The 17,508-nt window shown below is 52.5% G+C and overlaps 2 protein-coding genes across 4 annotated transcripts; one reads left to right on the forward strand and one right to left on the reverse strand.

The window, feature by feature from the left end:
* The first annotated feature begins 849 nt into the window (after positions 1-849).
* Positions 850-9,409, forward strand: SARM1 (sterile alpha and TIR motif containing 1). Of its 3 annotated transcripts, XM_085078243.1 has the most exons (9): positions 850-1,501; positions 3,712-4,330; positions 4,567-4,779; positions 4,906-4,997; positions 5,438-5,673; positions 6,048-6,141; positions 6,533-6,722; positions 6,802-6,923; positions 7,361-9,409. In XM_085078243.1, the coding sequence occupies exons 1-9, from the start codon at positions 1,050-1,052 to the stop codon at positions 7,488-7,490; spliced, it is 2,148 nt and encodes a 715-aa protein (XP_084934369.1). In that variant the 5' UTR covers positions 850-1,049; the 3' UTR covers positions 7,491-9,409. The 3 variants fall into 3 exon arrangements, with proteins under 3 accessions (XP_084934369.1, XP_084934368.1, XP_084934370.1); XM_085078242.1 differs by having other exon boundaries at positions 4,567-4,997; XM_085078244.1 differs by lacking the exon at positions 850-1,501 and adding an exon at positions 1,523-2,092 and having other exon boundaries at positions 4,567-4,997.
* An 842-nt stretch (positions 9,410-10,251) lies between these two features.
* Positions 10,252-15,183, reverse strand: SLC46A1 (solute carrier family 46 member 1). The gene is made up of 5 exons (XM_085078248.1): positions 14,854-15,183; positions 13,660-14,512; positions 13,243-13,326; positions 12,144-12,300; positions 10,252-11,607 (listed from the first exon to the last, which is right to left on the reverse strand). Exons 1-5 carry the CDS (start codon positions 15,094-15,096, stop codon positions 11,532-11,534), a joined length of 1,413 nt encoding a protein of 470 aa, XP_084934374.1. The 5' UTR covers positions 15,097-15,183; the 3' UTR covers positions 10,252-11,531.
* Between the last annotated feature and the right edge of the window lie 2,325 nt (positions 15,184-17,508).

The following is a 17,508-nucleotide window of genomic DNA, read 5'->3' on the forward strand; positions in this document are numbered from 1 at the left end:
TTTTATCATGCAAATCCCGAGCCCACCCAGAAGAGCTGCTCTGAATTTCCACCGAGCAGGGGGTTTTTGCCCCCTGCTGATACCAAACGGGTTCAAAAGGCTGTGCCAGGGTGGTGACAGCCTCACCGTGACCACCACGGTGTCTGGTCCTCTTTACCTCCACCGTGTGCCCCCTCACTGGCCACAGAGGGTCCTGAAGAGATGTGCTGCAAAATCAGTGTGGGGATCCCTGCCTGGCACCGCAGCAGTGTGGGGATCACTGCCTCGGCACAGTGGGGGGATGTGGGCCGTGGGGACAGCAGGACAAGCTCAGGCTGCACAGGGACCCCTGGGGAATCATGGAATTATTTGGGTTGTGTATTTCCAACCCCCCCCGATGTGGACAGGGACACTTTTCACTAGCCCAGGTTGCTCCAACCTGGTCCAACCTTGCCTTGAACACTTTCAGGGTTGGGACATCCACATCTTCCCTGCACAAGTTGTCCCGTGCCTGATTTTCTCCTAATACCTCATCTAAATGTCTCCTCTTTTATTTTAAAACCATTTCCCCTTGTCCTATCACTATCTACTCGTGTAAAAATTCATTTTCCTTTTTTTTTTTTTTTTTTTAAATAAGCCCTATTTAAGCACCCAAAGGCCACCATCACAGAACCACAGAATTTAGGTCGGAAAAGCCCTCCCAGACCGACTCCAGCCGCTACCCCATCACTGCCGAGCCCACCGCTGAACCATGCCCCCACCCACGCTTCCGCTAAACCCTTCCGGGGCTGCAGGCGGGTGGGCTCCGGGGGGATCTGCAGCGGGAGGGGGCTGCAGCTCCGGCACCGAGCCCCTCCTCGCAGAGGCGGCGCCTGCTACCGGTGACATCAGCCCCGGGGACCGGGATGCTGAGCCGGGCTCGGGAAAGGCGGATCCCGCTCCGCTCCCAGCTCCGCATCCCGACGGGGCAGAGCGGGCAGCAAGGCGCATCCCTGTCCCTCCTGTCCCCCCCGCGTCCCCGGGGGTGGCGGCGGGGGCGGTGGCGGGGGATGCTGCGGTAGCAGCCGCCGATGCTCGCCCTGCTGCTCTCGCTGCACACCCTGGGCCGGTCGCTGGCCATGGCGAGCGCGGAGCGGCTGGCGGTGCCCGAGTGTGTGAGCCGGGCGGGCGGCTGGGCGGGCAGGGAGAGCTCCCGGGAGCACGGCGGGGTCTCCCCCGGGGTGGGCACCGAGGTGCGGGAGGCGCTGGAGAGGGTCCTGCCCGTGCTCCGCAGGGCCATCGCCCAAGCCACCCAGGCGGCCACCCCCGAGGGGCTGCGGGCAGCCCTTTCCGAGGTGTTCCGGCTGGTGGAGGAGGCCTGGGGGATGCCCGCCGTGGGGAGGGACGTGGCCATGGTGCTGTGCGATGTGATCCGCCTGGAGGGGGGCCTGGACTTGCTGCTCAACCTGCTCTACACCGCCGAGATGGAGATCAAGTGCCAGGCAGGAAAACTCCTGGAGCAGATCCTGGTGGCAGAAAATAGGTGAGTGTGAGAAGAACCCCCCACCCTGCCGGGCACAGCCCTTCCCACAGCTCCCAGAATGGTTTGGGTTGGAAGGAACCTTAAAGACTTCATCTCAGCCCCTGCCGTGGGCAGGGACACCTTGCACAGCCCAGGTTGTTCCAAGCTCCATCCAACCTGGCCTTGAGCTGCCTCCACCCATCCCACCCACATCCCCCAAATTTCCCTGCTCTGGGTGCTCCTGGTGCACAATTCCCCTCAGATCTGCCCCACACTTGTGCAGAGGGTCCCTGACTCATGTCCAGGCAATGACCATGAGCTGGAGGGAGGAGGACCAGCCCCAGCTCAGGGATGATGACAAGGACTGGGGTGTCCTCCTGAGTGCCCCTCAGCCTGGTTGAGCTGAGTCAGTCTGGCTGGCTCAGAGCATCTGACCCGAAGGACAAGACACGACTCCCCTTTAGCCATAACTGCAGCAGGAGGAGGAGGACAAAGCCACTTCCCAGAGCCTTCCTGCAGCTCACCAGGGCTGGAATGAAGCCACAAGGAGGGGTCAGCTGGTCAGCAGCCCTCAGCCCCTAGCTCAGACGTGTGTGCTGCTGCCCAGGACAGGTGAGAGGTGCTGGGATGTGTCTGTCAGAGCATGGAACCAGTGGGACTGGGAGCATGTGCCTGTCTGTGTGTGTACAAAGGTGCATGTGCACACGTGGAGCCTGACACATCCCCATCCCAGCACTGCTGATGCAGCACTCACACACAGCTCACCCTTCCAACACCCCAAACACTCTCTGCCAGCTCCACTCTCCCTCCTCAGCCCAGCCCACCCCAGCCAGGGCTCTGGAAAGCACACAGAGGGAGCCTGGCCAAAGTGTTGTTCCGGCTTCCTGGGGGAAATCTCTTGCTGGGAGGTTGTGGTCTCACAGCCTGGGCCTCACTGCATGCACTGGCAGGCAAAAATAAGCGGCAGCTAAATCAGGAAAGCCCATTAGGGTGGAATTTAATCCCAGGAAGAATCACTGGCACGGTCTGCATCCAGCACTCAGCTTCTTAGCAAGAGAAAGCATTTGCTGGAGTTGCTGTCTCTGCTCCAGGAGCAGTTCACAGGCCAGGGTTTTGAAGCTTCCCACAACTTCTGAGCAATGGCAGGGAGGTGTGGGGTTCCCCCTTGGGTCCAAGCCTCTTCCCTACAGAGCTCTCCCAGTCTGTGCACAGCAGCAGTGGTGTTTAGCTGGGAGCTGGGCAGGTCCTGTCTCCATCTGCAGCTGCAGGGAGTGAGGGACCTGTTGGGGCTGTGTTTGTCATCCAGCTCCACGGCTGAGTCCGGGCTTGGAGCCAGACCCAGGGCTTTTTTTTTTCTCCCAGGGCTCCACAACATTTCCTGTCAAACCCACCCCAAGGTCACTGAGAGCCCTGTGGGTCACAGGCTTCCCAGAAATGTCCTTCCTGCCTGCCAGCACAGAGGCTGGCGTGCCATCACCCCACCATGGCTGGCGACCGAGCGTGCCACTGCCCCCATGAGCACCAGGGCACCTCTGCTGCCTCAGAAACAGAACAGCTCCATCACGGCACCAAATGGCCACTGCTGAGGGCAGGAATGCAGCTGCCACTTGGCCCAGGAAAGCTCATGGCAGCACAGCCAAGAGCTCATCTCAGACAGTGGTGAGGCCCTGGCACAAGTTGCCAAGAGAAGCTATGGCTGCCCCATCCCTGGAAGTGTTCAAGGCCAGGTTGGATGGGGCTTGGAGCAACCTGGTGTGGTGGAAGTTGTCCCTGCCTGTGGCAGGGGGGTGGAACTGGATGAGTTTTTAGGTCCTTTCCAACCCAGATCATTCAATAATCCTGATTTCCCCTTCCTCGCTGTGTTTTCAAGGCACAGTCCCATCCAGGTGTCATTTTAAGGTCAGATCCATTTCCAGCCTGGCATTAATGGGCAGATCCATTCCAGCCATGCCTGTTAATTGCTGCGAATATCCTACCTCCAGCAGGAGAGTATCCAGCAAGGGGATCCTGGGCTGTGCATCCATGTCCTGTCCCATCACAACCTCATTCATCAGACACACACTGGTTCTTCTAACAGCAGTTCTTCAGCTTGTTGCAGATCTGGCAGCTGTGTCCCACAGGGAGTCTGTCCCGGGACAAATGCCCCCAAAGCATGGTGGAATTCACACACCAGTCACTGTTGTCACTCCTGGAGTGGAATGAGAACACTCCCCTGCCTCTCCCTCCCACAGGGATCGGATCGCTCGCATCGGGCTGGGCGTGATCCTGAACTTAGCCAAGGAGCGGGATGTCCCCCAGCTGGCTCAGAGCGTCTCGGGGATCCTGGAGCACATGTTCAAACACACAGAGGAGACCTGCTCCCAGCTCATCTCCGACGGGGGCCTGGACACCATCCTGTACTGGTGCCGCTGGACAGACCCTGCCGTGCTGCGCCACTGCGCCATGGCCTTGGCCAACTGCGCCATGTACGGCGGCCAGGCCAACCAGCGCCTCATGATCGAGAAGAAGGCAGCAGAGTGGCTTTTCCCACTGGTGTTCTCCAAGGATGACGAGCTGATCCGGCTGCACGCCTGCCTGGCCATCGCCGTGCTGGCCACCAACAAGGAGATCGAGAAGGAGGTGGAGCGCTCGGGGACGCTGGCTCTGGTGGAGCCCTTCATCGCCTCGCTGGACCCGGAGCAGTTTGCTCGGGAGATGCTGGGCAGCAGTGACAACATCCAGGGCAGGACAGCGCAGGACCTGCAGCGCCTCGTGCCCCTGCTGGACAGCTCCCGGCTGGAAGCTCAGTGCATCGCCGCCTTCTACCTCTGCACCGAGGCTGCCATCAAAGCCAGGCAGAACAAAACACAGGTAAAGGGTAGGTTGGCCTGGAGGAAGGGGATGCCAAGGGGAAGGGGTGTCACGGCTGCATCTTGGTGTCTTTCATTCCCCTATGAGCTCATGGTCCTCACCTGACCTGGCACAGCTTGTTGGGAAGAGGATGAGGGAAAGCAAAGTGATATCTTCTCCCTTCATGTCCCCAGATTTTCAGCGAGACTGGGGGGTGAGGGAAAGCAAAGTGAAATCTCCTCCCTTCATGTCCCCAGATTTTCAGTGAGATCGGGGCGACGCAGAGCCTGAAGAGGATTGTGTGCTACTCCACCAGCAGCACCACCTCCTCCCTGGCCAAAAAGGTGCTGCGCACGATAGGGGAGGAGGTTCCTCGGCGCATCCTGCCCACCGTTCCCAACTGGAAGTCCTGCGAGGTGCAGACGTGGCTGCAGCAGATCGGGTTCAACAAATACTGCCAGAGATTTCTGGTAAAGCTGTGTGCCTGGGGGAGGGACAGCTGGGTGGACACTTCTGCCCCATCTTGCAGCAGAGGTGTAAGCATCTCACCCAGCAGCTTTTCCTGGGACTTTTCCAGCCTGGATTTCTCTTGGCAGGATCACCAGGTTGATGGGGACATTCTGCTGAGGCTGACAGAGCAGGAGCTGCAGAAGGATTTGGGGATGGACTCCAGCATCACTCGGAAAAGGTAGGACCACCACCTGGCCACACTGGCCTCTCTCACATCACCACAGTGACAGAGCCAGGGACAAGGTCTCTGCCTTTCCCTTCCTACAAAAACAAGAACGAAGATCCTCCAGATGCAAAACCTGGACTGCCAGGGATTTCCCACTGCACTCTGCAGTCCCAGAGAGATTTCTGTAATGGGGCCAATGCATGGCAGAGGTGTGGGATGAGGCCACCTATGGCCCAGGGCAGGGGGGATCCTGCAAGTTACCCAGAAATATGGGAACTCACCCTTAGCTGAGCTCTTCACACCTCCATGTCCCGAGGAGCAGTGTTCCCCTGCAGCTGTTCCTGTTTCCCATTCCTGCAGCTCATCCTTCACCAGGGCAAGGAGCTGAGCAGACAAAAGATGTGCCACTCTGTGTCTCTAAGCTCTGCCCGCTGCTCCATTTGCTCCTCCAGGTTTTTCCGGGAGCTGACGGAGCTCAAGACCTTCGCCAACTACTCCACCTGCGACCGCAGCAACCTGGCCGACTGGCTGGGGGGCATCGACCCCAAATTCCGGCAGTACACCTACAACCTGCTCACCTGTGGCATCGACCGCAACTTCCTGCACCGCGTGACGGAGCAGCAGCTGCAGGAGGACTGCCACATCCACACCGGCTTCCACCGCGTCCGCATCCTCACCGCCGCCAGGGGTGTGTGGCTGTTGAACCGCTAGCAGAGTGCAAGAACCAGGCTGTGTTGAATGTAGCAAATTTCTGATTTTATTAACTAATTTCTAAAACTTATGTAGACTTTCACAGATCATCCTGATTGGATCAATTTAAAACCTCCCCCCTAGGCCGATTGGCCAGGCTTGAACTGCCTATCTTTCCAGAGACCGTTTCAATAACATCTAAGCTTTATCTTTGTTTATAGAACACAGGAAGAAGAAAAGAAAAATTCCCATGGGAAAGAGTCTGTGCTTACCACAGGGGTGCAGTGCTGGAGGTGCTGAGGGGTGTTTGGGATGGGCTGCTGGGTGGGTTTTAATTTTTTTTGTGTGTTTTGGTTGTTTTGCTCTGCCCAGAAACGCTGCACTCGCCCATCACGCTGCAAACCGCGTCCAACGGGACTGATGTGTTCATCAGCTACCGGAGGAGCACCGGCTCGCAGCTGGCCAGGTGAGTGCTGAAGGAAATGAAGAAGCCCAGAGGGAAGGTGGGTGGTTAGTTGTGGGAAAAGTGTGGGATGGGGAGGAGGGAGAGGCTGCCAAAAGCTGCAGAAAAAATGGGCATAGCACGTGGCATAAGTTGCGTGGTGGACAGGCCGATTCTCTGTCCTGTCACTGCCTGTCTCTCTTTGGCACTGACTGACCCTTTCCCCAAGCTTGTAGGGCTGTATGGGATCACAGCAGGGAGTCCATGTCAGCTCCTGTGTTCTCTGCATGTGCCCAGACAGCTGGGCTGGAGCTGGCATCTCACTCCCTGCTCCTCTGTCTCACCACACCTCAGCCAGCGTGGTGAGACAGCACACAATACCTCTCCCCATGGTGCTGTCCCTTCTTCCCACCAGCCTGCTGAAGGTCCACCTGCAGCTCCACGGCTTCAGCGTGTTCATCGACGTGGAGAAGCTGGAGGCAGGCAAGTTTGAGGACAAGCTGATCCAGAGTGTCCTGAGCGCCCGGAATTTCGTGCTGGTCCTCTCGGCAAACGCGCTGGATAAATGCATGGAGGACCCCGAGTGCAAGGACTGGGTTCATAAGGTGAGAGACTGGGTTCATAAGGTGGAGCTGGTGGTGGGATGACACAGACCACAAACACCTCCACGTTGCGTTCCTGCAGGAGATTGTGACAGCCCTGAACTCTGGGAAGAACATTGTCCCTGTCACAGACCATTTTGAGTGGCCGGACCCAGAGACGCTCCCCAAGGACATGAGGGCTGTCCTGAAATTCAATGGCATCATGTAAGTAAAAGCCAACTGTGCCATGGGGTTCCTTGACACCTGGAGAGAACAACTTGCACAAGGAGTAGCAAAAACCCCAAGGGCATTGGAGGCAGAACAGGTCAAAGGGACACTGGATCACTCCAGGTGTTCCAGAGCAAAGTTCCCAACACATCCCTGCTGCTGGTGCTGAGCTGGGGCTCCTCTGGGTGACAGGGCACACCTGTCCCCAGGCAGGAGTGATGCTAGCAGGTTTCACAGCTCAATGGATTTCTCTCCCCTCCTGCTTTCCCTTAGTGCATCCCAGCCTGTTTGTAGCTCTCCAGCCTGGCAGGGCATCTGTGGGGAAACAAGGCGCTCCTAGAGAGCTGGGGTGGAGGAAAGGAGCCTCTGAGGTATCTTGTGGGACCTCACACAGAGCAGAAAAAGTAATCATCACATTTTCCCCTCCAATACAGGTGGTCCCACGAGTACCAGGAGGCCACAATTGACAAAATCATCCGCTTTCTCCAGGGCCGCTCCTCCCGAGACTCCTCAGCTGGGTCAGAGAATGGGCTGGACTGTTTGCACTCCCTGGGGCAGAGCTAGAACCAGCAGAGCAGCCTCAGAGACTCCCAGGTGACCCCTTTTTGTGGGGGTCCAAATTTATCCCTCCTGACTTTTTCCCTATCTTTGAGAGAAAACCTGTGGCTCCTTGCTCCTTCCTCACCCTCCAAATACAAACCCTTGGCCCCCAAAGTTGAGTATTCACCCTCACAGCATCTGGGGAGCCAAGCCAGGGTGGACTCTGGGATGGATTTTTTGTCTTCCACATCCTCCTGTGGGGTGGCAGGACATGCATGGGGTGTGAGGGAGACTGGCACCATCCAGACCTCAAAAACAGCTGCAGCTTCCCCCAGAAACTCATCCAAAGAGGAAAGATCTCCCAAAAACTGAAAATTGGGGAACTGGTGAGAATCCATTGCAAGAGGACATGTGGGAGAGAATAGCAACTGAGAGGAATGTGTCTGCAGGAATATCCTTGTGGTCAGAAACCAAGAGCAGGAAAGGGCAAATAAAAGCTAAGCCCTAACAAAATCCTGGTGTTTGGGAAAGATAACCCCCAGAAGCCTTCTGAACTGTGCTATCTTTCCCACCAATGTCCCTTTATCACAAGAGCTCGTTCCCTCCTGGAGGGACTTCCACCTCCCAGTGCTGCAAAACCACCGTGTGCTCTTAACTCTAAGTTTGGGCTTAGACCACGTGGAGTTTCCACAGGATCTCTGCAAAAAGTGCTTTTAAAACACCCTCCTTCCCTCCACCTGATGTCTCAGCTTCACCACTGTGTCAGGTCTATGCTTCCAGGGCGTTGAGGCTGGATTGTGACCCTGGAAAACAGATCCATGCAGGGAAGATGCTAATTGCTGTGCTTGTGGAGTTATTACCCACTGTGGCTGTATTTTATCCTGGATCGACCTCTTCTCAACACCCAGCAGGGCTTTGTGCAGCTCCTCACCTTAAAATATCAAGAAAAAGTAAACTTGATGCAAGGGGCTGGCAAAGGATGCTCCAGCTGAGAGCAGGACTGTCAGTCCTCACTGCTGGTGAGGAACCATGGGCATCCTGACCCTGAAAATCCCTGAATTCCACACTCCAGGCTGCTGGAGAATCACCTTGCAGAAACAGCAAGCTCCTCTTCCTATCCCTGCTCAAGAAAATCTCAACCCTTTCAGGAGATAACATCATCATCTCAGCCACCTTGTCCTCCTCCTGGCTCTCCCTGAAGCCCTGCTTTAACTGCCAGGAACACAAACAGTTTTTTCTTTTGGCTTAGATCCACGAACATTTCAGAAAAAAAAATAAAAAAGGTAAGTTAATTCTGGTGCTTTATGGATCATTCTTATCAGCTCACAGTTAATGGCATCTTTGCTCTCCAGTGGAAGGTTAATAGCCATATCTGCCCAGTGCTCATCAGAATTAGAATCCATCTAATCTCCAGATTAAACAAGAAGAAGCCAACAGATGAGCCCAAAGGTGAATCTGCCAAAGGATAAAAGCCTCTTGTGAGCTGCTTCAGGGAAAAGCCTTCAGTAACTGAATGTTGAAGCCTCCATGGCCACTGAAGGAGCCCCACACAAACAGTCCTAAGGATTTTTCTCCCTGCAATAATTAAGATTATTGTGTCTTGTTTCCCAGGAGCTCTGTAGCAATTAACCTCCTCACCCAGCATTCAGTGTGGAGATTTATTTACTTGTTCTCTACAGCTCAGGTGTCTCACCTGAAACAAGATCCCATCTCCTGTTCCAGATACCCAGACTGTGACTCCTCCTGTTTCCCCATCATTATCTTCACCCTAATGAACTTGCCCTGCTCCTGGCAAAACATCCCAAACCCAGCTGGAGCAGTCCCAGGGAAATGAACTCCTCTGCCCTCACCCTCCCTCATTCCTTTGCTCTGCCATGTCAGAAGTGTTTGGAGTTATTCTATCAGGCATTATTAATAAATCTGGTTTTTACTCTAAATCCCCACCTCTTTGTCTGTATCACATGCTTCTCTCCCTGCAGGCTTTTCAAACTTGTTTTTCCTTGCCAGGACTGACATTCCCAAGCACCATTCCCTGTGGGATCTCCCTGTTTCCCACTCACCTTTGCATGGACTGACGTCCTGCATCCCCAGGGACTCTGCCTGCTGTCACCAGCTGTGTTGCAACCCTTGGAGGGCAGCCTGGAAAAACTTTAATTTTTTTAATAAGGCATAATTGCTGCCATTGAATCTCTCCTCTGGCACAGAAGCAGAGCCAGGTTTCACCTCACTGCACAGCACTGAAGAGAAGACTTTACTTCACAATCAGTTCAGCCACAAACATCTCCTGCAACATTCACAGCATGCCCTGTTCCTCAGGGAGACAAATTCCAGGCTTAGCCCAGCAATCAGACCTGTAATTCCTATGTTCCCTGGCATAACTGCTTGGAGCAAGTGGCATAACACCAAGTTCTGAAAGCCTCACTTCTTCTCCCCCTTCTGCTTTTCTACTCCCCAGTTCTCCTGCTTTTACCCCAAACTCCCAATGGACAGGGACAAAGCTGGGCACAAGAATTTCACTTTTACTGCACGGGTTTCAGACAAAGCTCTCCCACAAGCTTTGCTCTGGTGGTCAGGAAAAGCAAGTTTTGGCTGCTTGCAAGTCCCAAACCTGCATTTTCCCTGATTTTTCAGATTCACACACTCATTCTCCACCAGGCAGGAAAATTCCTGCTGCTCCTCCTTTACTGCAGAGTCTTCAGTTCTTCAAAGAGAATAAAAATATTGGAGAGGAGCCCCAAACGAGTCAAGGACAAATGATATCAACAGCTGCACAAGAAATCTAGAGTTTTATGAACCATAAAAGAGCATGGAGGTTTTATTCATTCTGAAAATAACAGTAAAGTCATTACTGCATGTACCTGAACTGCATGTGCAGTGCAGCGTACACAGAATTGCTGGTTTATGGCACGTTGAAAAAAAAAAAAGGATTGCAGCAACACAGGTAAAACATTGGAAAGAACAATTATTAGCACCATGAACGTGGGGTTTGCTTGCTGGAATCAGCAGATCCCAAACCAGGCAGCAGGACTGAGGTCATTAACACAAAATTATGACACATACAATGAAAAAAAAAACCATTAATCTTCATGACATTAGTCCTGTTTCCCACATCAGCTTGCTGAGGAAGGGCTCTGGATAAGCACAGCAGTGATTTCACAGGACTGGGGCACAGCTATCAAAATGAGGCTCAGTTTTGCAGTGTAAGGGGGGAACAATTCTGACCATTTCAGCCTTAAGTTCATCAGGTTTGTCAATTAAGGCACCTACAGGAGTGGCTTCAAGGGTCCCTCCCAACCCAGGATTAATTCTACTGGCACTGCAGTACTCTCAGATGATGTTAATTCTCAAAAAACACCTCTGAGATCATGGGCTGAGCTGCAGACAGGCAGGACATGTCCCTGGCATTCCTACAAATACTTAATGAATTAGTATTTTTAGGAATGTTAGTATTTTTACTAAAAAAAATAGTATTTTTACTAATTTTTAGGTGTCTCCCTAGGACATCTCTGGCTTTCAAAACTGAAGCTGGTTCAGTCAGTAAGGACAGCAGTAGCACTCCTGTGCTAAACTAATCCTCCATAAGGATTTTTGTTGTCTGGCATGTCACATTTGTAGGGTTTTTACTGGCAATGTGATGATCTGGAGCACAGATCTTCCCCCCCAGCAGGACATTGTTCATCTACTGCCCACTGCAGTACTCAGAGGGGAAAATGCTCGGCAATTAAACCAGAACTCAGTCCTCTCTCCCCACTAAAAGCATGGCAGAACCTTCTGGCCCCACCAGACCCTAAACTAGCCTTGCAAAAGGCCAACAGCAGCTTGATTGGCTTTTGGGTCTCTTGGGTTTTCTCTGACAGATGAGCCAACATAATACTGAGGAGGCATTCACAGCACCAAATCAAGTTCCTCCTGTGATTTCCAACTGCAATTTCCAACTGTTTGGCATTTAAAAGTTACGAAGGACAAGCAGGGTGTCCCTGTCACATTGATCTGTCCCTTGAGGGAAGAATAAAGTGCAGTCTTCAGGTGGACACTGCCGTGCTGGCCAATTCCTTGTTGTTAAATTCAGTCTTTTGTAGGGGACAGGGAAGCATCTTGGAAGTGATTGTAGTCATGTTTGGAATCCCAGATTTGTATCCCCCTAGGAAAGAACAAACAGTTTCAGCTTGCAAAGGCACACAGGGATCTTGCTGAATTGAGTGAGTCTTAAAGATCCAGAGGAACAAAACAAAATGCTCCTGCCAGGAGCTGGTGCACTTCTGCAAATCCCAACACATTCCTTCTCCCAGAACCTGCCAGGGGATTTGTTTTCTGTCACAACAAAACTTCTGCTTTAATAACTAAAGAAGTTACAGGAAGAGAGACTGCTGAGAGAGCTACATCTCTTCCATGAGAAGCTTTCAAATTCAATTCCAGATTTTGGATTCCATTGAGGGTGGAGTGAGGCTTTGAAGCATTTTGAGTATTGGCAGCTACATCACTCAGGCTTCAGGTTGAATCCTCAGGATTCAGATTCCAGGAGAAATCACCTGCACCTCTGCTTAGTGGGGCACCAAACCTCCTCTCATAACCATAACTGAAAATATGCCTTAAAAACTGCCAGTTTCTACACTAAGAATAAATAGTATTTTCCGTATGACATCGCATGGCAAAATTTAGAAATGTGAAGTGTATTACCCAAGGATAGCTGCTGGAATAAGGAGGATTATAGCCCCGAAGAGAAATGGGAATCCCCTCATGAAGTGCAGGGTGGCAGGGTAGAGGGAGTTGAACACTCCTGTAGACACGAGGGAGCACAGCCCTTCCACGCAGGCAACAGAAGCGAAGAGAGCACCTGGAAAAGAGAGATAAGAGGTTAATGGTGAGATAGGCAGGTGGTTATTGCCTGTAAACAGCTGGAACACATCACCCTCAGCGCTTTCTGCCAATCTTTCCAAGGGTTTGCACTTCCCAGCAGAAAGGTGAGTGAGGATTAAGTGTGGCCAGTGGCAGGTCCAACTTGTGACCAGAACCACCTCACCAACCTGCAGGGCTTGCACCAGGAGCTGCCCAGGGGTATTATCTATCAGCTGGATTGTAAATGTTTCAGGCCAGGGCTCTATAGATCTGTTCATTGCCAAGCACCCCTTATCACTTGTTAAATATTAAGTACAGCAGAAGATTTAGCACCATAAATGCGCCGTATGCACAATCGCCGTTCTAAAATAAGAAACTAAGTTGTGCAAAATCACCTTTCAATCCACCTGGATTCCCTCCTCCCTCTGCCTGCCTCAGACACATTCCTGTGCTGTGTTTCACAGCAAGTGTGAGCCCTCCGAACACATGACTGGACAAAAGGTAAATATTCTCCTCCTATGGGTTATCCATGATCTTTCACCATGGTCAATGATACAACCCTCCAACAACACCTGGTTCTTCCTACTGTTACTGATCTACAGAGAAAAGTTATGGCCAGGAGAATGACTTTTTTCTCCTTGTTATATAATCCATTTTAACCCTTGCTCATTGTAAACTATTAGGAGATTAATGGATTGATGAATTAACTATTTCTGCTTTTCTCCTCTTGTTCTCGTCTTGGAAATGCAGCAAGTCTAAACCAAAGAATGACAATTATTCTGAAAAAAAATAAAATGTTAAGCTGAGCCTGAGGGTGAATGCAGGGGCACTGGAGGCCCAGAGGAGCCAGGGAACTCCTAACCTCCCCAGAGTTTGGTTTCAATGCTCCAAGAAGACAATGCTTCAGGACCTGGCTTAAGCAAACTGGCTAATTCCTTACCCTGTTCTGACTCACTGACCAGCTTGGAGAGCTTGGATCTGATGACTGGAGTGGCTGCCATGGAAAGGAACAGAATCCCATAACCTGTGAGCAAGATAAAATTCATTAGGGAAAGCTCAGCTGAAAAATAAAGTCTCCCAAGTCAGTCCCAGAAATCTGCATCTGCAGGCAGTACTTCCCTGCTATATTCCCAATTCACCGTCCTGGATTTCATAATACACTTTAGTCTGTGTCTGTAGCTCTGGGAAGCCTAATATTCCAGGATGTACTTTCAACTTCAGTCTTTGGCCAACACTGCCACAGTTGTTTTGTTGCACAAGGCAGAACTTCCTCACATGCCTGAACTCCCCTTACAGCACACTACAGCATCAATACACTAAAATCCTGAAAAGCATCAATTTAACACTCCAGCATCACCTGTAAACATCAGCGGTGCTGTGGTCGCGAGGGACATCACCACCAGCCCAGCAATATTGGAGATCAACCCCATCTCTGCCACCCAGGTGTCCTCAAAGCAGAGCTGCAGCAGCCTCAGCCCAGCCAGGCTGCTCAGGTAAGCCAGGTAGCTGGCGGCAGAGCCGTACCCGATGAGATCGGAAGCCCAGCAGAGAGGGAAGCCGAGCTCGTACAAAACATAGATGTCCTTGGCTCCAAAATGCACTGTGACAATCAGAAAGAAAGCCAGGGAGTACAGAGCCAGCTTCCACCTCGAGCTGGGCTGTTCTGGCCTCGTGTACAGCCTGTACACAGCCTTGTAGTGGCTGAGCGTGAACAGCTTGGCCGCTTTCTTCTGCTTCACCGACTCCCGCAGGAAGAAAGCGGCGTAGAGGGTGGCAGCGAGGCTGGCAGCGAAGGCCAGCCAGAAGGGGTTGATGTAGCCCTGAGCCTTGCGCCACTGGCCACCGCCAATGCTGGCCACCATGCCCGCGGTGCCCAGGCAGGCCTCGAGGATGGCCACGCGGAACGTCCGCGCTCGCCGCTCGCTGGTGTCGGCCACGTAGGAGAAGCAGCTGGCCAGGATGAGGTTGTAGTCGCCGGTGAGGCCGCTGAGGATGCGTCCCAGGAGGAAGAAGGCGACGTGCAGCTCCAGGTACATGACCAGCAGGTAGATGGCTGTCTGCAGGGCCATGCCGGCGGCCGGCAGGATGAGCGCGGGGCGCCGGCCCACGCTGTCGCTCCACGGGCCGAAGAGAGTCACGGAGAACAGGCTGACGAAGAAACCGCCCAGGTTGATGTAGAGGTTCCAGTGAGACACCAGGGCTTCCACCTCCTGCAAGGGAAACAGGCAGCTGAGGAGCTCCAACAGCAGCCAGAGCCGCACTCCCATCATGGTCTCCATCCCCTCCGGGCTCCCTGTTCCCTTTTGAGGCTTCACGCTCCCTCTGAACTCTCTGCTCCCAGGGGCTCCCTGCTCCTCCCTGTCCCCCTTGGGGCTCCCCACTCCCCCGGGACGCGTCTCTCCCTGCTCCTCCCTGCTCCCCCAGGGCTTCCCTCTCCCATCACACCTCCTGTTCCCCTGGAGCTCCCCACTCTCCCGGGCTCCCCTCTCCCCGCAGGGTCCCCATCCATCTCCTCTCGCCTCTCTCCCCGTTTCCCCCCGTTCCCCCGCACCTGCCGCAGCGGGTCGGCGGTCGCGTTGCTGTCCCCGCAGCCGGACGAGTCGGTGCTGTTGCGGTCGTTGTAGCCGTGATCGGCTCCCAGCCGGTCCCACAGGTACTGCGTGGCGAGGGGACCCTGCAGCCCCAGGGACACGGTGGCCAGGAACAGCAGCGGCTCCACGGCGGGCAGCGACAGGCGGCGGCGGCCGGGGGACACCGGGGGCTCGGCGGGCGGCGGAGCGGCCATGGCGGCCATGGAGGGGCGGAGCGGAGCGGAGAGGGACTGTCTGTGCTCAGCCCGGAATGGACTGACACGGCTCGGCCGGGAACGGGAACGGCTCGGCTCCGCTCCGCCCGGAACGGGATGGGACTGACATGGCTCCGCCCGGAACGGGACCGGTTCCGCTCCCCGCGGCTCCCGGGAGAACCGCGGACGTTCCCGAGAGCCCTCGGCGCTAGCGCTGCAGCTAGTGGTGCTAGAGGTGCCGGAGGTGCTAGAGGTGCAGCCCTCTGGCGATGGTGTTTCACAAAACCATGTCATTGTCGAGGTGAGAAAAGCTCTCTGAGATCACCGACTCCAACGTTAACCCAGCAGGACCAAAGCCACCACTAAACCATGTCCCCAAGTGCCACATCCACACACTTAAATCCCTCCAGGGATGATGGGGACTCCACCACTTGCCTGGGCAGCCTGTGCCATTGCCCAGACACCCTCTGGGTGAAGAACCCTTTCCCAACATCCAGCCTAAACACTCCTGACATGGTTTCATGCCATTCCCTCAGCTCCTGTCAGTGATCACCAGGCAGCAGAGAACAGCCTCTGCCTCTCCAATGCCCCTCATGAGGAAGCTGCAGAATGTGATGAAAGTTCCCTTTGGTCTTCTCCAGGCTCAACAAACCAAGCAAAACAAAAATCAACATTTTAACGGCAATAGGATTAGCAAAATATTGTATTTAGCAGCATACGATCACTGCTATTAATTCACAGCACATTAGAAAATACTTCTTTTTATAAAGGACAAAATAACTTACAAACTCAGTCACTAAAGGAGGTTTTGGCTGTGCTGTTTGGTTCCCTGTGAGGTTTGGGTCTGCCTCGAAGAGCAGATCAGTAAGCAAAGACCAAGTTGTCCTTTAAATGCAAAGCACACAATTCAGAGTGTTAGATTAACCCGTTTATGTAAACTGCAGTCGTTCCAAGCTAATGTACATTGGCACTGCTCCCCTGGCACCACTGAGGGAGTGTTCCTGGGCCACAGGCAAAGCCTGGACAAGACATAAACCATTTTTTTTTCACAGTAACACACTGAGAGAGCTCTTTTTGAGCATCTTGGAAAGTATTGTGACTCACATGACAGTGGAAACCATCTCTGTGGACATGCTACTTCTGAAGAACAGGCACAATTCTTTAGCTGAGATAATTCCGTGATTTTATTTGCACTCCCTAGTCAAGGCTGCAGCTGGAGGTTTGTGTTGCAGAGATGCAAAAACGATGTGTTCTTTCAGATATCCATTGCAACCTCAGGGCATAAGAGTAAAAAGCAGAAAAATGACCTTGCTGTTGGCTGATTTTGTCACTACACCTTGCCAGACATTAATTAAACATTCAATGGTGCAAGATGTGGTGGAATAGAATTCATTTGAAAACTTTTTTCTCATTCTTCTTGTACCAAGGGTGAAATGCTGAAGCTCAGGGTTGGCCCCAAGTAACGTGGTGCTGTTTGTTGTCAGCAAAATACCCCAAGTCCAGCTTTCAAATCTGGCAGCTGAAGCCCTGCTGATTTTCCATCATTAGCACATTCTTGAAGGGAAACAAGCCCTGGCAGAACAGGGATGAGAGGCAGAAATAGCAGAAGCTTTTTTTGTGGAACTGCCATCAGATGACCTAAATGGCTTTGCTTCCCTTCCTCTCCTTGAGAAAGCTATAAAGAGCACCAGGATGATTTTTATACCAATAAAATGGAGATGTTATCATCTTTAGCTGAGGGATGTACTTGCATGATCTGATAAATAAAGCCATCAACGTGGCATTAACAAGAAATACCCTTTGGACTTAAAATGTTTATTGCTATTCCTGCATATTTGTAGAATCAAGTGATTCACAGCTTGTATTTTGGAATTTTCCCACAACTGGGTCAAGAATTTCCCTGTAGCCCCTTTACTTCTTCACTTTTTTTCCCTCCCAATACATCCTGCAAGTTCCCAGAGCTGTGCCTATAAACCTGCAAGATCCAAAATGTGGGGAAAAAATAGCCCAAAGTGTGCAGAGTGATGCCTCGTAGTCAAGTCTTTCCCAAATTTTTCCCAATCCCACTAAGATCTGTCAGTCCCTTTCTGTGCAGGGACTTGATGTGGCACCAGCTGACAGCAGCTCTGCCCAGTGGATTTTGCAATTTTTCAAATTTTTCAGTGAACACAATGATGTTTATAACATTATAAATATGATATTTAGAACACTTTGCATCAATGTTCCTAATCCCTATGTGTGTAGATGTGGTTTTCAGTGTTTCCACATATTTTTTAAAAAACTTTCAACCCCTTTTGGATGGAGCAGTTCCTCTTTTTTTATGGGAGGAATAATAGCACCTATTCAAAGAGGGCATTAATAAAGACCAAATAATTAATATTGGGGTTTTTTTAAGTGTAGGTCATTTCAGGATGCTTTCAA

The sequence above is a fragment of the Lichenostomus cassidix genome, chromosome 19 (genome assembly GCF_008360975.1).
Source record: "Lichenostomus cassidix isolate B80296 chromosome 19, HeHo_3.0, whole genome shotgun sequence".
Classification (NCBI taxonomy): Eukaryota; Metazoa; Chordata; class Aves; order Passeriformes; family Meliphagidae; genus Lichenostomus; species Lichenostomus cassidix.

What these genes read in the sequence shown, in the direction of transcription:
- SARM1 (XM_085078242.1), top strand. Translation starts at nt 1,050, where the DNA reads ATGCTCGCCCTGCTGCTCTCGCTGCACACCCTGGGCCGGTCGCTGGCC. An exon ending in ATCCTGGTGGCAGAAAATAG is followed by an intron (nt 1,502 to 3,711) that starts GTGAGTGTGAGA and finishes TCCCTCCCACAG; the next exon opens with GGATCGGATCGCTCGCATCG. An exon ending in GCAAGGACTGGGTTCATAAG is followed by an intron (nt 6,723 to 6,801) that starts GTGAGAGACTGG and finishes GCGTTCCTGCAG; the next exon opens with GAGATTGTGACAGCCCTGAA.
- SLC46A1 (XM_085078248.1), bottom strand. Translation starts at nt 15,096, where the DNA reads ATGGCCGCCATGGCCGCTCCGCCGCCCGCCGAGCCCCCGGTGTCCCCC. An exon ending in GGTCAGTGAGTCAGAACAGG is followed by an intron (nt 12,301 to 13,242) that starts GTAAGGAATTAG and finishes TCTCTTTTCCAG; the next exon opens with GTGCTCTCTTCGCTTCTGTT. An exon ending in ATTCCAGCAGCTATCCTTGG is followed by an intron (nt 11,608 to 12,143) that starts GTAATACACTTC and finishes GTTCTTTCCTAG; the next exon opens with GGGGATACAAATCTGGGATT.